The 16,435-nt window shown below is 37.4% G+C and overlaps 4 protein-coding genes and 1 non-coding gene across 9 annotated transcripts in view; 1 reads left to right on the top strand and 4 right to left on the bottom strand.

Moving 5' to 3' along the window:
• Nucleotides 1-280: 280 nt before the first annotated feature.
• Nucleotides 281-3,586, bottom strand: LOC103964792 (NAC domain-containing protein 71). Of its 3 annotated transcripts, none has more exons than XM_048565558.1 (7): nt 3,277-3,586; nt 2,714-2,988; nt 2,399-2,527; nt 2,074-2,304; nt 1,810-1,974; nt 1,609-1,720; nt 281-878 (listed from the first exon to the last, which is right to left on the bottom strand). In XM_048565558.1, the coding sequence occupies exons 1-6, from the start codon at nt 3,464-3,466 to the stop codon at nt 1,649-1,651; spliced, it is 1,062 nt and encodes a 353-aa protein (XP_048421515.1). In that variant the 5' UTR covers nt 3,467-3,586; the 3' UTR covers nt 281-878; nt 1,609-1,648. The 3 variants fall into 3 exon arrangements, with proteins under 3 accessions (XP_048421515.1, XP_048421516.1, XP_048421518.1); XM_048565559.1 differs by lacking the exon at nt 281-878 and adding an exon at nt 1,119-1,472; XM_048565561.1 differs by lacking the exon at nt 281-878 and adding an exon at nt 1,119-1,467.
• A 2,177-nt stretch (nt 3,587-5,763) lies between these two features.
• TRNAM-CAU lies at nt 5,764-5,848 on the top strand. The gene is given in 2 exon segments: nt 5,764-5,801; nt 5,813-5,848. It is a non-coding gene; the product is annotated as a tRNA-Met (tRNA).
• A 204-nt stretch (nt 5,849-6,052) lies between these two features.
• LOC103964791 (NAC domain-containing protein 4) overlaps nt 6,053-16,435 on the bottom strand; it is a 24,343-nt gene continuing 13,960 nt past the window's right edge. The window contains exons 1-6 of one of the 2 annotated variants that reach the window (XM_009377765.3): nt 8,855-9,195; nt 8,063-8,331; nt 7,601-7,747; nt 7,212-7,496; nt 6,661-7,059; nt 6,053-6,566 (exon numbers count right to left, since the gene is read on the bottom strand). In XM_009377765.3, coding sequence (XP_009376040.2) covers nt 6,282-6,566; nt 6,661-7,059; nt 7,212-7,496; nt 7,601-7,747; nt 8,063-8,331; nt 8,855-9,050 — 1,581 coding nt within the window. In that variant the 5' untranslated portion in view covers nt 9,051-9,195 and the 3' untranslated portion in view covers nt 6,053-6,281. Of the gene's footprint in view, nt 6,567-6,660; nt 7,060-7,211; nt 7,497-7,600; nt 7,748-8,062; nt 8,332-8,854; nt 9,196-16,435 lie in introns of those variants that run through there. The other variant, XM_048565782.1, reaches the window with a different exon arrangement.
• On the bottom strand, nt 11,108-13,067 carry LOC103964790 (uncharacterized calcium-binding protein At1g02270-like). The gene is made up of 6 exons (XM_048565786.1): nt 12,927-13,067; nt 12,571-12,679; nt 12,328-12,453; nt 11,968-12,072; nt 11,785-11,892; nt 11,108-11,658 (listed from the first exon to the last, which is right to left on the bottom strand). The coding sequence occupies exons 1-6, from the start codon at nt 12,944-12,946 to the stop codon at nt 11,431-11,433; spliced, it is 696 nt and encodes a 231-aa protein (XP_048421743.1). The 5' UTR covers nt 12,947-13,067; the 3' UTR covers nt 11,108-11,430.
• Nucleotides 13,091-15,584, bottom strand: LOC103964789 (NAC domain-containing protein 71-like). 2 transcript variants are annotated; one of them, XR_007251296.1, is made up of 7 exons: nt 15,338-15,584; nt 14,777-15,051; nt 14,463-14,591; nt 14,138-14,368; nt 13,868-14,038; nt 13,649-13,778; nt 13,091-13,521 (listed from the first exon to the last, which is right to left on the bottom strand). XR_007251296.1 is itself a non-coding variant. In XM_048565785.1 (6 exons), exons 1-6 carry the CDS (start codon nt 15,528-15,530, stop codon nt 13,707-13,709), a joined length of 1,071 nt encoding a protein of 356 aa, XP_048421742.1. In that variant the 5' UTR covers nt 15,531-15,584; the 3' UTR covers nt 13,091-13,706. The 2 variants fall into 2 exon arrangements, 1 of the variants encoding a protein (XP_048421742.1); XM_048565785.1 differs by having other exon boundaries at nt 13,091-13,778.

Below are 16,435 nucleotides of genomic sequence, written 5' to 3'. Positions count from 1 at the left end.
ACCACTCCATGTTTCTTCTTCCTGTTCCTTTCTTCCACCGTGTAGCCTTAAAATTTGGTGTAGATGCAAGACAACGAGGCAATGCATATTTTTGTGTTCTCTTAAATTTCAAAGCTTGAGACTTGTTTTTCTTCACTTTTTTCGGTTGTCTCTTCCACCATATCTTGGCCATTGGAGTGGAATTTAATTAACTAGACATCTTTGATTTTTGGTTCGATTCCAAGCTCTCTTCCATAATTCGGCAGGTGGATTAGAAGTGGATCTTTGGAAGCATGTAGAATAAATGAATCTAGCGCTCTAGGATCAATGGATTCAAAGACATAGCACTTGGGAATTTCCGGTGGAGTTGAACTTGCTTCAAACGCTTGAAGTTCGACAGAGAGTAACCGGTTGGTGGACGTGGTTTGGCTAGTTGGCCCAAGCAGAAGGTCCTCCAAAGTTGCTTGGTTACCTATTCCATTAGGAACCGCTGATTTTTTGGTATCCATAGCGTTGCTTCTTTTTTGGCCAAATCCTAATTTCGTTTTGCTTCTCCCGGACGTCGAGCTTGAGACTTGACAGTTTTCCCTAACCCCGACCTCTCACTTCATTTTGTTCTTCTTCTGTATCGCCGCTTAAATGAAGACACCCGATCAGCCCGACTTTCCCAAATGCCCACCTCCGGCCTCCAACTTTGAGTTTTCAATCTTTTTTTCATCTTCAATTAGTTCGCTCAATTCAGTGTCGATCTCATCCTCACCTCAATGTGTTATAGCACTGTCATGTTCATGGGGCACGTTTTGCTTGCCAAATTGCAGCACTGCCATGTTCATGGGGCACATTTTGCTTGCCAAATTGCAGCCGTTTGCAGCCGTGTATCCTTTCGATCTCTTTTCTCCCTAGTTGGGTGTAACATAAGACAACATGTAACAATTGACATTGCATATATAGAAAGAGAGAAGAATATGCAAAAGCCCATTCAACGTTAAGCGGTTCTGATAAACGGAAAAGCATCATGCGATTAAATATAAATAGTACTTAACAAAAATTGACCGTACGATATACGATGAACGATCACGATCACAGAAAAAGATCCGACGAGGATCCTTTTCCCTGATAAACATTACAAAAGGATACTGACACAAAGGTTTAACACCTTAAACTACAACCATATGTTTTGATAGTCGTCCCAAATATAACAAAAATACTATCTCAAGTAATGCTACAGCCGCCACGTTGCAACAGCTGCAGAACAAACAAAAGCATTGCCAATAAGGCTAGCATTACGGCTTGGTTGAAACATTATTCCGTGGAGGACTTGATTAACGACTTCAGGGAGATATTTCCGCAAACTTGAAAGAAGGCTTTCAGTTGCTGCCAGCTATCTCGTCCATGCCTAATTCAAACGCCCTCTTTACTATTCTCGTTTAGCTAATGCATAATAGCATTTTACACATCCATGACACTACTTCAGTGTTCGTACCACTCCTGCACTTCAAAAGTTTGTAGTCATTCAAAATAAGTTTATGTTATTTCTTCATAGGACTAATAATCATAGTTAACTATAACCTTATTCAAGAACTTGGTGGGAAAAAAATCATTAGCTTCAGATTCGGAATTGAAACTCACTGTCATGCAAAACATCTCCCACCGTTGTTTTCATTGGCGGCTACAGTGTGTAGTCCTCTAGTTGAGGTAGATAAAAGAAAAATTCCAGATCTTCTTCTGGTGGAGGACATACCTAGATTAAGAATCATGAACAAGAAGCTAAGTTTGAATATATCCATAAGAAGTTCATATAACAAAATGTTTAAAGAGGCTTATTCTCACCTTTGAAATCCTTTTATTCGTAACTTGATTTTCAAAATTAGGAACGATGTTCTTAAATTGTTCATCGTTATCGTTGGTAGAAACATTATTCTTAGATACAACACATGTTGGTGACTCTTGGACGACATGTAACCGGACCATGTCTTTTTGGGACTGAGCACATAACTGGAGTGAAAATCACAAACAAGCAGGTTAAGTTTTGATACACTTTTGTATTATTAAAGTTCATATTAGAAATATTCAAATAAGCATTTTTATTCTCACCTCTTGAGAAATATTATGTGAAGCTTCACTTTCGAAAACAGACACGGTGAAACTATGAGGTTCACCTTCATCACAGGTTGAAATATCATTCTTATTCGTATAAGAATAATTATTATCTCCAAATGGTGATTGTATTTCATTACAATCATCATTAATGCCATTGGCTTGCAGAACATCTTCCAGCTCTATGTATCCTGATGATAGGGGTGTAGAGGAACTGTTATCCTGTGACTGAAGAGAATCAAAGAGTGATGCATTAAGTTTCGATAAATTTCTAGTGATCCATGAGATAAATGTTAAAAGACCAGACGATTCTCATTCTCACCCCTGGAGTCACAACAGCTGCAGCATGATCTTCAACATTAGACACACTACAGCTGCCAAGTTCAACTTCACCGATTGAGGTATCCTCCTCATCGGATTTTTTCTTCATGCGACAGATAACGAAATCCTTCTGCATAAGTTGGACAACAATATTATGAGCTATAGATCCAATCCAATTGCCACACTTCAAAACTATTACTTCATGTATGTTAAAACACGGAAAAATTAATCCGACACACAAATTTGATGTTGCATAATCCAAAGATAATAAACAAGGAACAAAATAGCAAACTCTGCAACTGGAATAGGGAGCGACCTGAGGCAGTTTAGGATTGGCTTCACTATCTATGAGATAGTGCTCGTGCATGACCCAGTTGGTTTTTTTCGGTTTAGGCTCACAACGCCGGTAGAAAGTCAAGGTCCTCTTCTTACCAATGACAGCTTTGGACCGCCGAGCCTTGATCACACGCTCCTTGCCTGTGATTTTCCAGTAGCCTCCTGGTGTGGTTCTGTTGGACCGCTTGCTGTTCTTGTACTTATAATCCTTTCGGCCGAAGAAGTACCACTCCATATCGTCGGATGGCATGCGAGCTGAAAATTGCAACAATTCGAACCAAGAAATTGAGGCCAACCAAATTCAAGTCCTGAAAAACCAATTTCTAAAAACAGAGCAAATTTTTCCCTTTGGGAGCTCATACATAATTGTTAGCGAGAAAAAACCAAGTACACCAACAGCACCAAATAAAATCAAAACACGAAATTGATGCCAACCCAATTCAGTTCTTCAAAAACCACTTACTAAATACAAAACAACATACTATTTTTATGAATAATGAGAAATAAACAATGAAGAAAGAGTGAGAGAGACTGAATAATTACCAGCCAAATCCCCAGGGTCGAAGTTGCAGACATCGACTTCAGGGATGTTTTCAGCTTTGAAATCCTGGTTCTGTTTCTTGAGCTTCAAGTAATGGTCCACCAGTTCCTCCCCGGTGGGGTGGAATCTGAACCCGACCTGCCCTGAACCCCCTCCTCCTCTTGTTTTTCTCTTACTTCCCATTGTTTCCATGTGTTTCTTTTCTCTCAGCGTAAGTGTGCGTGTGTGCGTGCGCGTGTGTTTGCGTGAAATGAGAAGAAGTTTGCAAGTATTTTATAAAGTCACTTCAGAATACTCAGTACTATTTGATCCAGCCAATCAAGTGTCGGACTTCCCAAACAAGTTTGCTGACATGCCACGCTTTTATTTTTTATTTATATATTTTTGTCCTTTTGATCAACCCCTCTCGGAAGTTTACTTTTTCCTTTGATTTTTTTTGGTAGACAACCCCTCTTGCAAGTTTAGCCCTTAGAATACTTTTAACACTTGGAATCTTTCCCAACTCATAAAATCTCAGGGGAAGTTACACGTCCTTTTCCTACATTAAATTACAAGTCCCAAAGCACTCGATAAGAATTGATTTTTATACTCTCATTTTTATAATTTGCACCTTGTATTTTTTTTTATTTGTTAATTTTCTTTAACTTTTTTAGCATAACGGTAACAAATAAGTATGGATCGTGCATGTAGTGAAAAAATGATGTGTTAAAGTAACTCGTAATGATACTAGGCTTTTGTAATAGAGAGTGATTTTTACGCATCATTTTCACCTTTTGCACTCTTAATTTCGATTTTTTATTCTATTTTAATTTATTCAAATCAACCGTGATCATCATCTTATATTTTAAGAAAGGAAGAGATCGCGTAATATTCGAAGTTTGAAGAGAGTACTAAGGAAGATTAAGCTCAAGTTGATCATCCATGGTTTTCAATTCTACAAAACTGCATTCATGTGTATACTCCTAGTCCCCTAACCAAATTATTAACTCTAAGCTTCACTAAAACAAATAGTTCACTCAAAAAGGGCCAAAACCTTTACATTTATCGACTCTTCTAAACACGTAAAAACAAGCCAAAATACACATCCTCGATACATAACGGTATGATCTCTTAAAGTACATCATATACTAGTCACGTGACTTAAATTGATAGAATTTAAATAAAATAACTTTGAATCTTATAGTAGGGATGAAATTTACAATTTTTAATGAATTTAAAGAGACTTAATTTTTACTTGGATAATAATTGATAACCAAATTGGCACCGTACTCTATTTTTAAAGTTGCAATTGAGACAAGATGTTTAAGAGCAACACATGTGAAAATATAAAACCACGTACCTTGGCTGTGGAATAGTCCTTTCAATTTTCTCACGTTTCCAGATTCCATTTGCAATTGGCATTGCCAGGTTGGGTGATTTTTATCTCTGATCCACTGTCATCACATAGAAACTTTGGAAACGACTGCTCTACTCTAAAGACATCTAAACGTCAAATCGAATAAGATCACGATATCACATATTTTGCGAGGAAACTGCGAAGGAAACTAAATTTTTAGACCATTTTTGATAGATTGCGTGATGTAATGATTAATGATTGAGGATTAAAATTTTATTTTAATGAGTTAAAAAGTTCAACCATCAATTATCACATTATATAATTTACAAAAACTAATCTAAAAATTTGATCTCTTTAACGTCACTCATTTATAAAAGGCATATAACGCGATGTCATAATTGATGTGGGTGGAGGAATCCCCTTGTTTCCTCCCTTTTATAAAAAATATATATTTCAGAATTTTGTGATTGGAGAATGGAGATATCCAATAGGGCTTTAATACCTCCCCCACAAGTCTCAACTACTTCCTCACCATGTGGTCTCAAGTACCTCTTCCCCTCCAAAATCATGACCTATCTTTATCTCAAGTTACATAATCATCACTCAATCTTACCATATCTTTGGACCGATGAACTTTTTCATAACTAGCCCATCTAATTTTACGGCCTCTAAGATCATTCTCTAGCAGTAACTTTCATAAAAGAATAAGTGTCGAGCTTTTTATAAATTCTCTAATTTTATTGTGCATGCATGTTCAATACATAATAAACTCACACGACAAACATAATTGAAATTGAAAAAGTGCATCTATCACTATTTGTTAAAAGTTGAAAATTTTCGTCGCCAGAAAGATATATACCCCATTGATGCGGTGGCTGGGGACTCATTATGGCACTTACGTTGGGGGGCTTGTGAGTCATATTTAATGTGACAACAATGTAAATATTCATATGCTTATAAATATCTTGGCCCACAAATTGTGGCGTAGTCTTTTTAAGTATCAATTTTGAATGGTAATGCAGGTCTCCTTCAAATCATTTTTGACAAGCATAATTTTTGAGGTTGGTTGTGGGCTTTAAAGTTACGTAACCTTTGACCCATACATTTTATTTGTTTCGTTTAAATTATACATAACACAACTTTTGACAACATTGGGGTGGTGGCGCAGTTGGCTAGCGCGTAGGTCTCATAGCTTCTGAGTGATCCTGAGGTCGAGAGTTCGAGCCTCTCTCACCCCATTCATTTTTATCTTTTGCAATTATAGGAAACGAAAACATTTGAACTTCCAACTTCTAACAACACCAACGTAGTCTAGTAATATTTATCTTTCACAGTTTTAAATGATATCCTAATAGTTGGAATTTCCATATGATTTCTTTAACGTTTCAACTTCTAACACCATCATGGTTTAATAGTATTTATCTTTCACAATTTTAAGAAAATATCCCAAGCCAAATGATTAAACAAAAAACAATATACTGTACTGAGATTCCAGTACCAGCCATACATCATTACATCTGGTTCGTAGAAACAGAAACATGTCAAACTCCATAGGCGATGCCAAATATAAACATTTCATCACTGCAAAACATGGCTGGTACTCCCACATTTTATAGCAGCAATAAGCAACAACTAAGTCTGGCATATTATTCATTGTGAGACGTTCATCTATCACCACTGCCCGTATAAAACTAATTCCCGAGCAAAAACAAAGAACAATATTGCACCTAGAACCGTGTTGAAAAGGTATACTGATGGGGGACTTGTTAATGGGGGGGAAGTTTCCCAGGAAATCAAAGAACAGCTCATCCAATTGCCGGCGGTGGTTGCATTGTGCGTCTGCTTCAAACCCTTTTCTGTATTATTGCTTTCCTCTATGTCTTTGTTAGATTCTGATATAAAGTTCCTCTTCGGGGGAAAATCAACAGCAGCTCGACGCTCTGCAGCTTCTTTGGCCTGCAAAAATAAACCAGATTAAGTTGTGGAAATAGCCTCTCCAAAGAATCATTATTCATGTTCTCCGTGCTGCAGTTTGGGTTCTCTCACTCACCTTGCTTTGCTGCTGTTCTAATTCATTAGGTTTGCCTAGTGCTACGAGGGCACTTGTTGGATATGTTCTTCTGCATGTTCTCTCATTGTTATAGTGTTCGTTGCAGGCTAACTGAATAGAGTTAATCTGAAGGCTAACTGCATCTACATCCACAGAGGAAGCACTCTTTAATTTTAAGGCATTAATGGGTCTTGATGCACTTTGCAGCCTGCTTGTTATTTGATGTGTACCAGAATCTTCATCACTGACTGATTGAAGACGATCAGTCTGAGGTTTAGGTAACACATTGATAGAGGAAGCAGCCTGTCTTAAGGTCTGGTTACGAAGCATAACACCTTCCTCTCTTCTGGAGTGGCTCGAACTAGCTTGTGGCACACTAAGCATTTGTAAACTCGAGCCCTAAAAAATTAATAATAATCAGAAAATATGAGCAAGTTTCCAAAGCCTCCAATACCAAAAAGGTAAGCGAAGTTCTAGCATTTGACCTGTGAAAACTATCAACACAATGACAAAATTTGATTTTAAGATTCCATGGGAGAAAGCTTTTTTACCTCTGCAGCTCGATGTTGTACTTCTGTGTCTGAGTCACTGCTTACTCCACAATCCTTTAAATACACCTTCCTAGGTGACTGTGGCATAGTGGAGTCGTTAAAGACGTTATCGTGAGTTATTTCTTCACTGTAATCCTGATACGGGTCATCCGCAAAAAATCCATTTACAAACTCTTCCGAATTTTCCTCCATTCCATGGTAATCATTATTACTATGCGCATCTGCAAGCAAACTACCCATGTGCCTCTGAAAAATGTCCACATTTTGTGGTGGCTGATTATGTTCCTGCATAATGAACAACAAACAAGCAAAGGTTTTGGATCTGTTTCTTTTGCTCCGTCTATATATATGAAGAAGTTTTAATTACCATTCGTGCTCGACATTCTCACCTCTTCAACATGCATATTATGTGCTGGTTGCAGTTGATTTTCAAAGTCAGGTGCATTGTTGTAATTACTAGATTCACCTTCATCACAGGTTGCACCATCCGTATTCTTACCTGATTTCTTCTTTACGTGACAGAGAACGAAATCCCTCTGCAAATAAGTTGGAAAACCAATTATGTAATGAAGTATCACCAACAGAAAATTAAACAAGGTTCCAAACCAAAAGCCGCTAAACTTTGCAGATTTACAGAAGAAGCCAATTTGGCTAGAAGGGGTTTCGATTTTGATCCATTCAATGATTTCAAAACCAAAACCCCTTGGAACCAAGCCAAATAGACTTGAGTTTCACAACCAAAACCCGTCCAGCCTCCGGTTTAGAACTTGCCTCATACAATGCTGCAAATTGTACATAATATATCGATCACAATATTAACAAAAACCTGAAAACAGAAAGAGAATGATGACCTGATTAGCATTAGGATTGATTTGAGGGATGTAAAACTCATGCATGACCCAGTTGGTAACTGGGGCATTACGACCGCGACCTTGGCGAAATGTCAGAATCCTCTTTTTACCGATAGTTTTGTTGTCTCGAGCCTTGACTATTTTATCCTGCCCAGTGATCTTCCAGAAGCCTGTGTCCGTCGCCCTTTCAATTTCGTTTCTGCCGTTTTTTTTGTAAATTGGTCGGTTGTAGAAGTACCATTCATCATCCGACTTTATCAATGAAATCGCTGCATAAAACACGACGTTTGGATTCTATTAAGGATAATATTGTAAATTCATCTTCAAGTGATAATACTTAGAGACTAAGGAAATCTGTTAGTTTGTTATAGGTTTGATTTTTCTTAGTTAGAAAGGGTTGTGATTTGCTTTGGCTCACAACTAGTATATATACTCATATTGTAAACTTATTCAGGTGAGAAATACAAGTATAATTTCCAAACAGATTCAACCAAATGCATACACATTTTTAGACTCATTCAAATGCAAACTAAAATGTATCAGTAAAAGTGTAGAGATTTTCGCACTCCATTTTACAATTTTTCCAACTCACAGAGGAGTGTTGAGTGCTGAAATCTCTGACCTTCGTAAAATTGTCACTCGAGAATAAAAATAGTAACTTTATGAACTGGGATTAGTAGTAAGTTACGTTTGGATTAAACCCAAATACCCAATGGCAAATGCAGATTATCAGACTCATCGGACTAAGAAAAATAATGAAAATTTAAGACCTGGAGTTTTGCAAAAAATTACCAGGCAAGTCCCAGGGCTCGTAGTTGCAGATATTGGTTTCACGGATGGCGTCGCCGACGAGGGAATCCATTCCCCGGAGCTTCAACTTCAAGTAATGGCTGATCAGCTCTTCTTCTGTGGGGTGGAATCGGAATCCCACTGGCAGTAACAGGTCTCCTACTTCTAATCTGGTGAAGCGGATTCCATTGGAAGCCATCCTCTTTCATGAAGGAGCAGGGGAGTGCTGGCTGGGTTTTTGTAGGATTAAGAAAACAAGAGAAACAGTACGGAAATTGACTTGGTGTTGATCAAGTCTTTGTGGTTTTCAGCGGACGCTTTTTGCTTATGGAAGCAACCATTAAACTTCTGCTTCTGCTTTTACATGGTGGGCTGGGCTGTGGAATGTTTTCTGTCTTGACTTTTGGTGGGACCCCGGGGAATCCTACGTGTGTGCCGTACGGTTGGGTGGGCGTGCTTCCTCGGAGGACTGAAAAGCTACAGGGATCATGAGAAAATTTTGTATCCCTTTTTGTCAATGGAAGATTAAATGAGGGTAGGTTGCGACATCGTGTAGGATAAAGAGTCGATAAGCTAGAACGAGAAAGTTTAATTGAGAAAATCGGTAGCATTCTCATGGAGTTATTTCCAATTAAAATAGATCTCCATATAGTGTCACTTCACAGATTTATTTATAAAGATTTTGTATCCGTTTGATAAAGAAATATTAGATACATCACTTTTGAGAGTATTTCTTAAGATATAAGTTGATGGAAATTCTTTGGTTGTAAAATGAGATTCATCTCAATATATTTATCTCACTAGTTACTTAATTCACTCAAGTGTAGTTACTCTCACTAGTTACTTAATTCACTTTAGATTGATTTAGTTTATAGATTTCAAAACAAATTGCGAGTCTCAAGAAGTTCTTCCAGGGTCGTAGTAAATGAGAGATTTTTTAATATATGTTTAAAATACAGAATTAATATAACATATTATTATACCATCAAAGAAACACTTGAAATGAATTTTGTCTAATCTAAAGACATAAGATGAATCACTCGTTAATAAAAGTAATAACGACTGATGAGGCTACCCTTTGATTTGACTGTGTGAGTCCATCGTTTCCTCTTATCACATGTCCCTTGTAGTAAAGGTTTTCTTGTTGATCAAATACTTGTTTGAACTTTGAGCAAATGTTTCCACTTCTTGGGTAGAGATTATGATTACCTCAGTTTCTTGTTGATCAAGTACTTCTTTGACCAATGTTCCATCAACCGGCAGAACCAATCTATAACAGCATAGAACTTGTAGCTATGGGGCCGTAGCTCATGATTACTTTGTGACTTCATCTCTCATTTCCAATACTACAACGTACAACTAGGTAAATATTGTTTGATAAACCCCATGATCAAAATTTTGTTTCAATAGAATCTCTAAATGAGCATACAATTGTTTATGCATAATTTTTTTAGACGCATTAAAATAATATATAAGTTGTTTTAGGCTTAACATATGAGACTTGAAAAAGCCCACCAAAGGATGAGAAAATCAAGACATAGGGCCTCCAAGCTAGCAAAAGGAATTTAGATGATAGAGTACCACCACAAGAACAAAAGACAACTGCCTTCAACAACCACTCGTAGCCCTATCTATCGACAAGAAGAGAGGTGCGCATAACTTAAAGCACTTTCCGAACACTCGAGCCAGTTGACAAGCTTGACAATTTTCTAGCATGGAGCTTCATGACAAGTATGTCCAGACGTCAACTTTGAATCATGTGTTGGCCATCGACGATAAAAGAAATATATGAAGAAATATAAATATTGTCAGGCTCAGCACTCAGATAAAGTGTTTTTCAACCACTCTTGAACAAACGTTGTGCTCAAGACGTGTGGGAAAGCATAAAATAGCTTAGTATATGAGCTATACACAAAGCTATACATTGGTACGAGCGTATGAAGCTATACATTGGTACGAGCGTATGAGCGTATGAGCTATGAGGGCTTTGTCTATTTATAGTATCTCATGGCAGCTAAGATTTGCTTTGTCTTGCTTGTCAATTCAGTACCTAGATTTCATGAGAACTTGATTTCTGCAAATCCGTTTTGACTTTTTGCACGCCCATTAATTTTGGTCCTTAATTCTCGTCTGGTTTGTTCACAAAAAACAAAAGGACGATATAAAAACGGATGTATAGACATCATCCCTAGTTACTAATTTAGCATGTGTATCTTCTCAATTTTAGATTCTTTTTTATGTGTACCAACAAACACAGAAGCAAACAATAACTTGCAATTTGATATGATTGTGAGCCCACCTGACAAGGCTTGCAATTGCAAAGCAACAAGAAGTGAGACAAATCCATACAAATCAATAACTCATCAAGTATGATCCTCCCCCCTCCTTCCCCAAAAGATAAAAAATAATTTGGCCAAGGCTAGTGAGAAACAGTAAAAAGAATGAAGAATATCAACCAGAAAAAACCTCTACACCCTATATTGCTCTTTTCTTTCTTTTTCTCAAACACTCGCACCACAGAAGGGACTTTTCCTCTGTTGGCTATACACATTTCCTACAGATTCTGCATATCCTCTCCGTTATGACTTACAACACCACATCCTTTCTGGTGAAAGTACAACCGAGAGTGGAGCGTGATCAGAGAGAGTATAATCTTCGGGCCATATTCCCTTCTCCGCCTCACGGGGGTATAGAACTGCATTCTTCACGTTGAATCCGAGGGCGTCCTGCGTGCCCCGTTTGGACTCCTCTCTACTACCGTTGAGACTTTCCTTATCCTCTGACGCTGTCAAGCCCAAAATTCTATTCTGCAATGCCAAATTTTTAGACACGTGATGTTAATCTTGTGGTACTTTGGAAGGACTATTACATGACGGCAATGCTAATGTAATTTCAAAAGCAAAATAAACGAAATTATTATGGATGTAATGTACCTTAAATTCTTTGTAATCAAGAACACCATTTGCATCGGCGTCTGCCTGGATCCAGAGATCCCTTGTCTCCTGGAAACCTAGTCCCCTAGGATGACCAATTAAATTAACCTGCAAAATACCTATATGAGCAAGTCTGATCTTTCCATTTGAACGTTATACAGCTTAATAGCTAATAGAACCAACCTGTTGTAGTGCTTCACAGATAGCTGACGACGTAATAAAATCACCACGACCATCACCCTTCAGAAAGGCAAATGCATCATTTTCAGCCATCGAAGCTTTTCGAAGCTGGTGCAGAAAACCCCAAAAGGAAAAAGGAAGTTATTAGGATTGCATGTAGAAACTGTCTAGAGCTTGCATGCCCTATAATAAAAATGATCGAAGCATTTTTCCTAAGTTTTGAACAAAGCTTTCTGTGCACAATATATCTGATGAACTACTATTCTTGCCCTCTGTGGCAAGGTATTAGATAGTAGGTAGAGAAAATGTGAACAGATGAGTATTAATGACAATAATATAGAATATGGAAACCAAATTGCTTACCCGTAATATTCCAAAAACAGCTTCGCACCAACTAGTCTTTAGTGGTTTTCGTGACTTATTGGGATTACAAAGCCAAATGAAGTCAACACCGCAGATGTCTCCCCTATGATTGCGGTGGCTAACCCACTGTCCGATATAAAATACAAATATTGCGTTAAAACAGATGATGAGCACTGTATAGATGGGCCCTGTGGCAGCCATGTAAATCACGGATTTCAGAATTTAAATCCAGAAAACACCAACCTTGTGAGCATCCGCATCGGTATATTGATGAGCAGTATCATATGTTGATTCAAAACCCTGTGATCTAAGGAATTTGAACACATGGCCTCGTTTACTTCCATTCCAGTCACTGCATCAAGAATAAACAAAAAAATACAAATATAAGAACTACCATCCTACACAAAAGAATACAACCAGAGAAAGCCTATAATTTATTAAATTTCCATTGTTTGTGAAGGAGGCCTTCAAAAGGATTTACCAGTCGGATAGCTAGCACCTTCAAAAGGATTTATATTTTAAAGATTTTCTTCAGAGTATTATAAATGAGATTCTTTGACATGGAACATTAACTAAGAAAGACAAGGCAGGAGACTCACCCAGAGAGTACGATGGGCATCGTACTCTTAAGTATCCTTGTCGCAGCCTAATTGCAGCCGTGTATCCTTCTGGATATCTTTTCTCCTTAGTTGGGTGTAACATAGACAACATGTAACAATTGACGTTGCATATATAGAAAGAGAAAAGAATATGCAAAAGACCATTCAAAGTTAAGAGGTTCTGATAAACAATACACAAGGATACTTACAAAAAGGTTCAAGACCTTAAACTACAACCATATGTTTTGATAATCATTCCAAATATAACAAAAATACATCTCAAGTAACGCTAATATGCAAACTGATAGATACTACAGCAGCCACGCGGCAACAGCTGCAGAACAAACAAAAGCATTGCCAACAAGGCTAGCATTATAGCTTGGTTGAAACATTATTCCATGGGGGACTTGATTAACGACTTGAGGGAGATATTTCTGGGAACTTGAAAGAACGCTTTCAGTTACTTCTAGCTACCTCTTCCATGCCTAATTCAAAGGGCCTCTTTACTAGTCTCCTTTAGCTAATGCATAAAGGCATTTTACACATCCATGGCACTACTTCGGTGTTTGTACCACTCCTTACTGCACTTCGGTAGCTTGTAATCATTCAAAATAAGTTTATGTTACTTCTACATAGGACTAATAACCATAGTTAACTATAACCTTATTCAAGAACTTCGTGGGAAAAAAGTCATTAGCTTCAGATTCAGGATTGAAACTCACTGCATGCAATATAGTTATTGTCATGCAAAACATCTCCCACTGTTGTTTTCATTGGCGGCTACAATGTGTAGTCCTCTAGTTGAGGTGGATAAAAGAAAAATTCCAGATCTTCTTCTGGTGGAGAACATACCTAGATTAAGAATCATGAACAAGGAGCTAAGTTAGAATATATCCATAAGAAGTTCATATAACAAAATGTTTAAAGAGGCTCATTCTCACCTCTGAAATCCTTTTATTCGTAGCTTGATTTTCAGAATTAGAAACGGTGTTCCTAAATTTTTCATCGTCATTACTGGTAGAAACATTATTCTTGGATATAACATATGTTGGTGACTCTTGTGCGACATGTAACCAGAGTGAATTCATGTCTTTTTGTGACTGAGCACATAACTGGATTAAAAATCACAAACAAGCAGGTTAAATTTTGATACACTTTTGTGTTAATAAAGTTCATATTAGAAATATTCAAATAAGCATTTTTATTCTCACCTCCTGACACATATCATATGGAGTTTCATTTTCGAAATCAGATACGGTGAAACTATGAGGTTCACCTTCATCACAGGTTGAAATATCATTCTTATTGGTATAAGAACAATTATTATCTCCAAATGGTGATTGTATTACATTACAATCATCATTAGTGCCATTGGCTTGCAGAACATCTTCCAGCTCTATGTATCCTGATGATAGGAGTGTAGAGGAACTGTTATCCTGTGACTGAAGAGAATCAAAGAGTGATGCATTAAGTTTCGATAAATTTCTCATGATCCATGAGATAAATGTTAACAGACAAGATGATTCTCATTCTCACCCCTGGAGTCACAACAGCTGCAGCATGATCTTCAACATTAGACACACTACAGCTGCCAAGTTCAACTTCACAGATTGAGGTATCCTCCTCATCAGATTTTTTCTTCATGCGACAGATAACGAAATCCTTCTGCATAAGTTGGACAACAATATTATGAGCTATAGATCCAATCCAATTGCCACTCTTCAAAACTATTACTTCATGTATGTTAAACACGGAAACATCAATCCGACACACAAATTTGATGTCGCATAATCCAAAGATAATAAACAAAGAACAAAATAGCAAACTCTGCAACTGGAAAAGAGAGCGACCTGAGGCAGTTTAGGATTGGCTTCACTATCTATGAGATAGTGCTCGTGCATGACCCAGTTGGTTTTTTTCGGTTTAGGCTCACAACGCCGGTAGAACGTCAAGGTCCTCTTCTTACCAATTACAGCTTTGGACCGCCGAGCCTTGATCACACGCTCCTTGCCTGTGATTTTCCAGTTGCCTCCTGGTGTGGTTCTGTTGGACCGCTTGCTGTTCTTGTACTTATAATCCTTTCGGCCGAAGAAGTACCACTCCATATCGTCGGATGGCATGAGAGCTGAAAATTGCAACAATTCCAACCAAGAAAGTGAGGCCAACCAAATTCAAGTCCTGAAAAACCAAGTGCTAAAAACAGAGCAAATTTTTCCCTTTGGAAGCTCATACATAATTGTTAGCGAGAAAAAACCAAGTACACCAACAGCACCAAATAAAATCAAAACACGAAATTGATGCCAACCCAATTCAGTTCTTCAAAAACCACATACTAAATACAAAACAACATACTATTTTTATGAATAATGAGAAATAAACAGTGAAGAAAGAGAGAGAGACTGAATAATTACCAGCCAAATCCCCAGGGTCGAAGTCGCAGACATCGATTTCAGGGATGTTTTCAGCTTTGAAATCCTGGTCCTGCTTCTTGAGCTTCAAGTAATGGTCCACCAGTTCCTCCCCAGTGGGGTGGAATCTGAACCCGACCTGCCCTGAAGAACCACCTCCTCCCCTTGTTTTTCTCTTACTTCCCAGTGTTTCCATGAGTTTCTTTTCTCTGTGTGTGTGCGCGCGTGTGTTTGTGTGGACTGAGAAGAAGGTGCAGCTGCAAGTATTTTATACTGTGATATCAACGTATCACATTTTATTTCTCACACATTTTTTTAATTTTTGATCGTCAGATCGGATAAAATGAAGAAGATCAAATGATAAAAATTATCAAAGGATGTGGAAGAAGTAAAATAAGATGTGGATATCACACTTCATTTTATAAAGTCACTTCAGAATACAAGAAATTTTTTATTATAACGGAAACATAAGTGGTACATCACGTTTTAATAGAAATACTGATAAATTTTATTTTTTAAATTATTAACTTTTTAGCATACATATTCCACTATTTATATAATGATACATGATGTAATATCTCGTGTACCGGTAACATTGAAAAATCTTTCTTCACAATACTCAGTACTATTTGATCCAGCTAATCAAGTCTCGGACTTCCCGAACGAGCTTGCTGACATGCCACGCTTTTCTTTTTTATTTATATATATTTTTGTCCTTTTGATCAACCCCTCTCGGAAGTTCACATTTTTTTCCTTTGATGTTTTTGGTAGACAACCCCTCTTGGAAGTTTAGCTTTAGGAATATTTTAACACTTGGAATCTTCCCAATTCATAACATCTGTCAGATTAAGTTACACGTCCTTTTCCTACATTGAATTCCACGGGATCATGATTCTCTCCAGAGAAAAGGATAAGATGCTTCTGATCAAGTTTATCAAACCGTTAAAATTTTAGCCAACGGTTGCAAATAAAAAACCTCTCTAAAAATTATAATAATTGTTGGATAAGCTTGGTCAGAATGATCCTCATCCTTTACTAAAGAGAGGATTTTGACCAAAAGCATTCGATAGAAAATGATATTTATACACTCATTCTTTTTAA

Source organism: the organism of the source record quoted next, unplaced genomic scaffold (genome assembly GCF_019419815.1).
Source record: "Pyrus x bretschneideri cultivar Hongxiangsu unplaced genomic scaffold, Pyrus_bretschneideri_v1 Contig4, whole genome shotgun sequence".
NCBI lineage: Eukaryota > Viridiplantae > Streptophyta > Magnoliopsida > Rosales > Rosaceae > Pyrus > Pyrus x bretschneideri.
The sequence above is the reverse complement of the archived record's forward strand: the minus strand, read 5'-3'. Positions and strand labels throughout refer to the sequence as shown.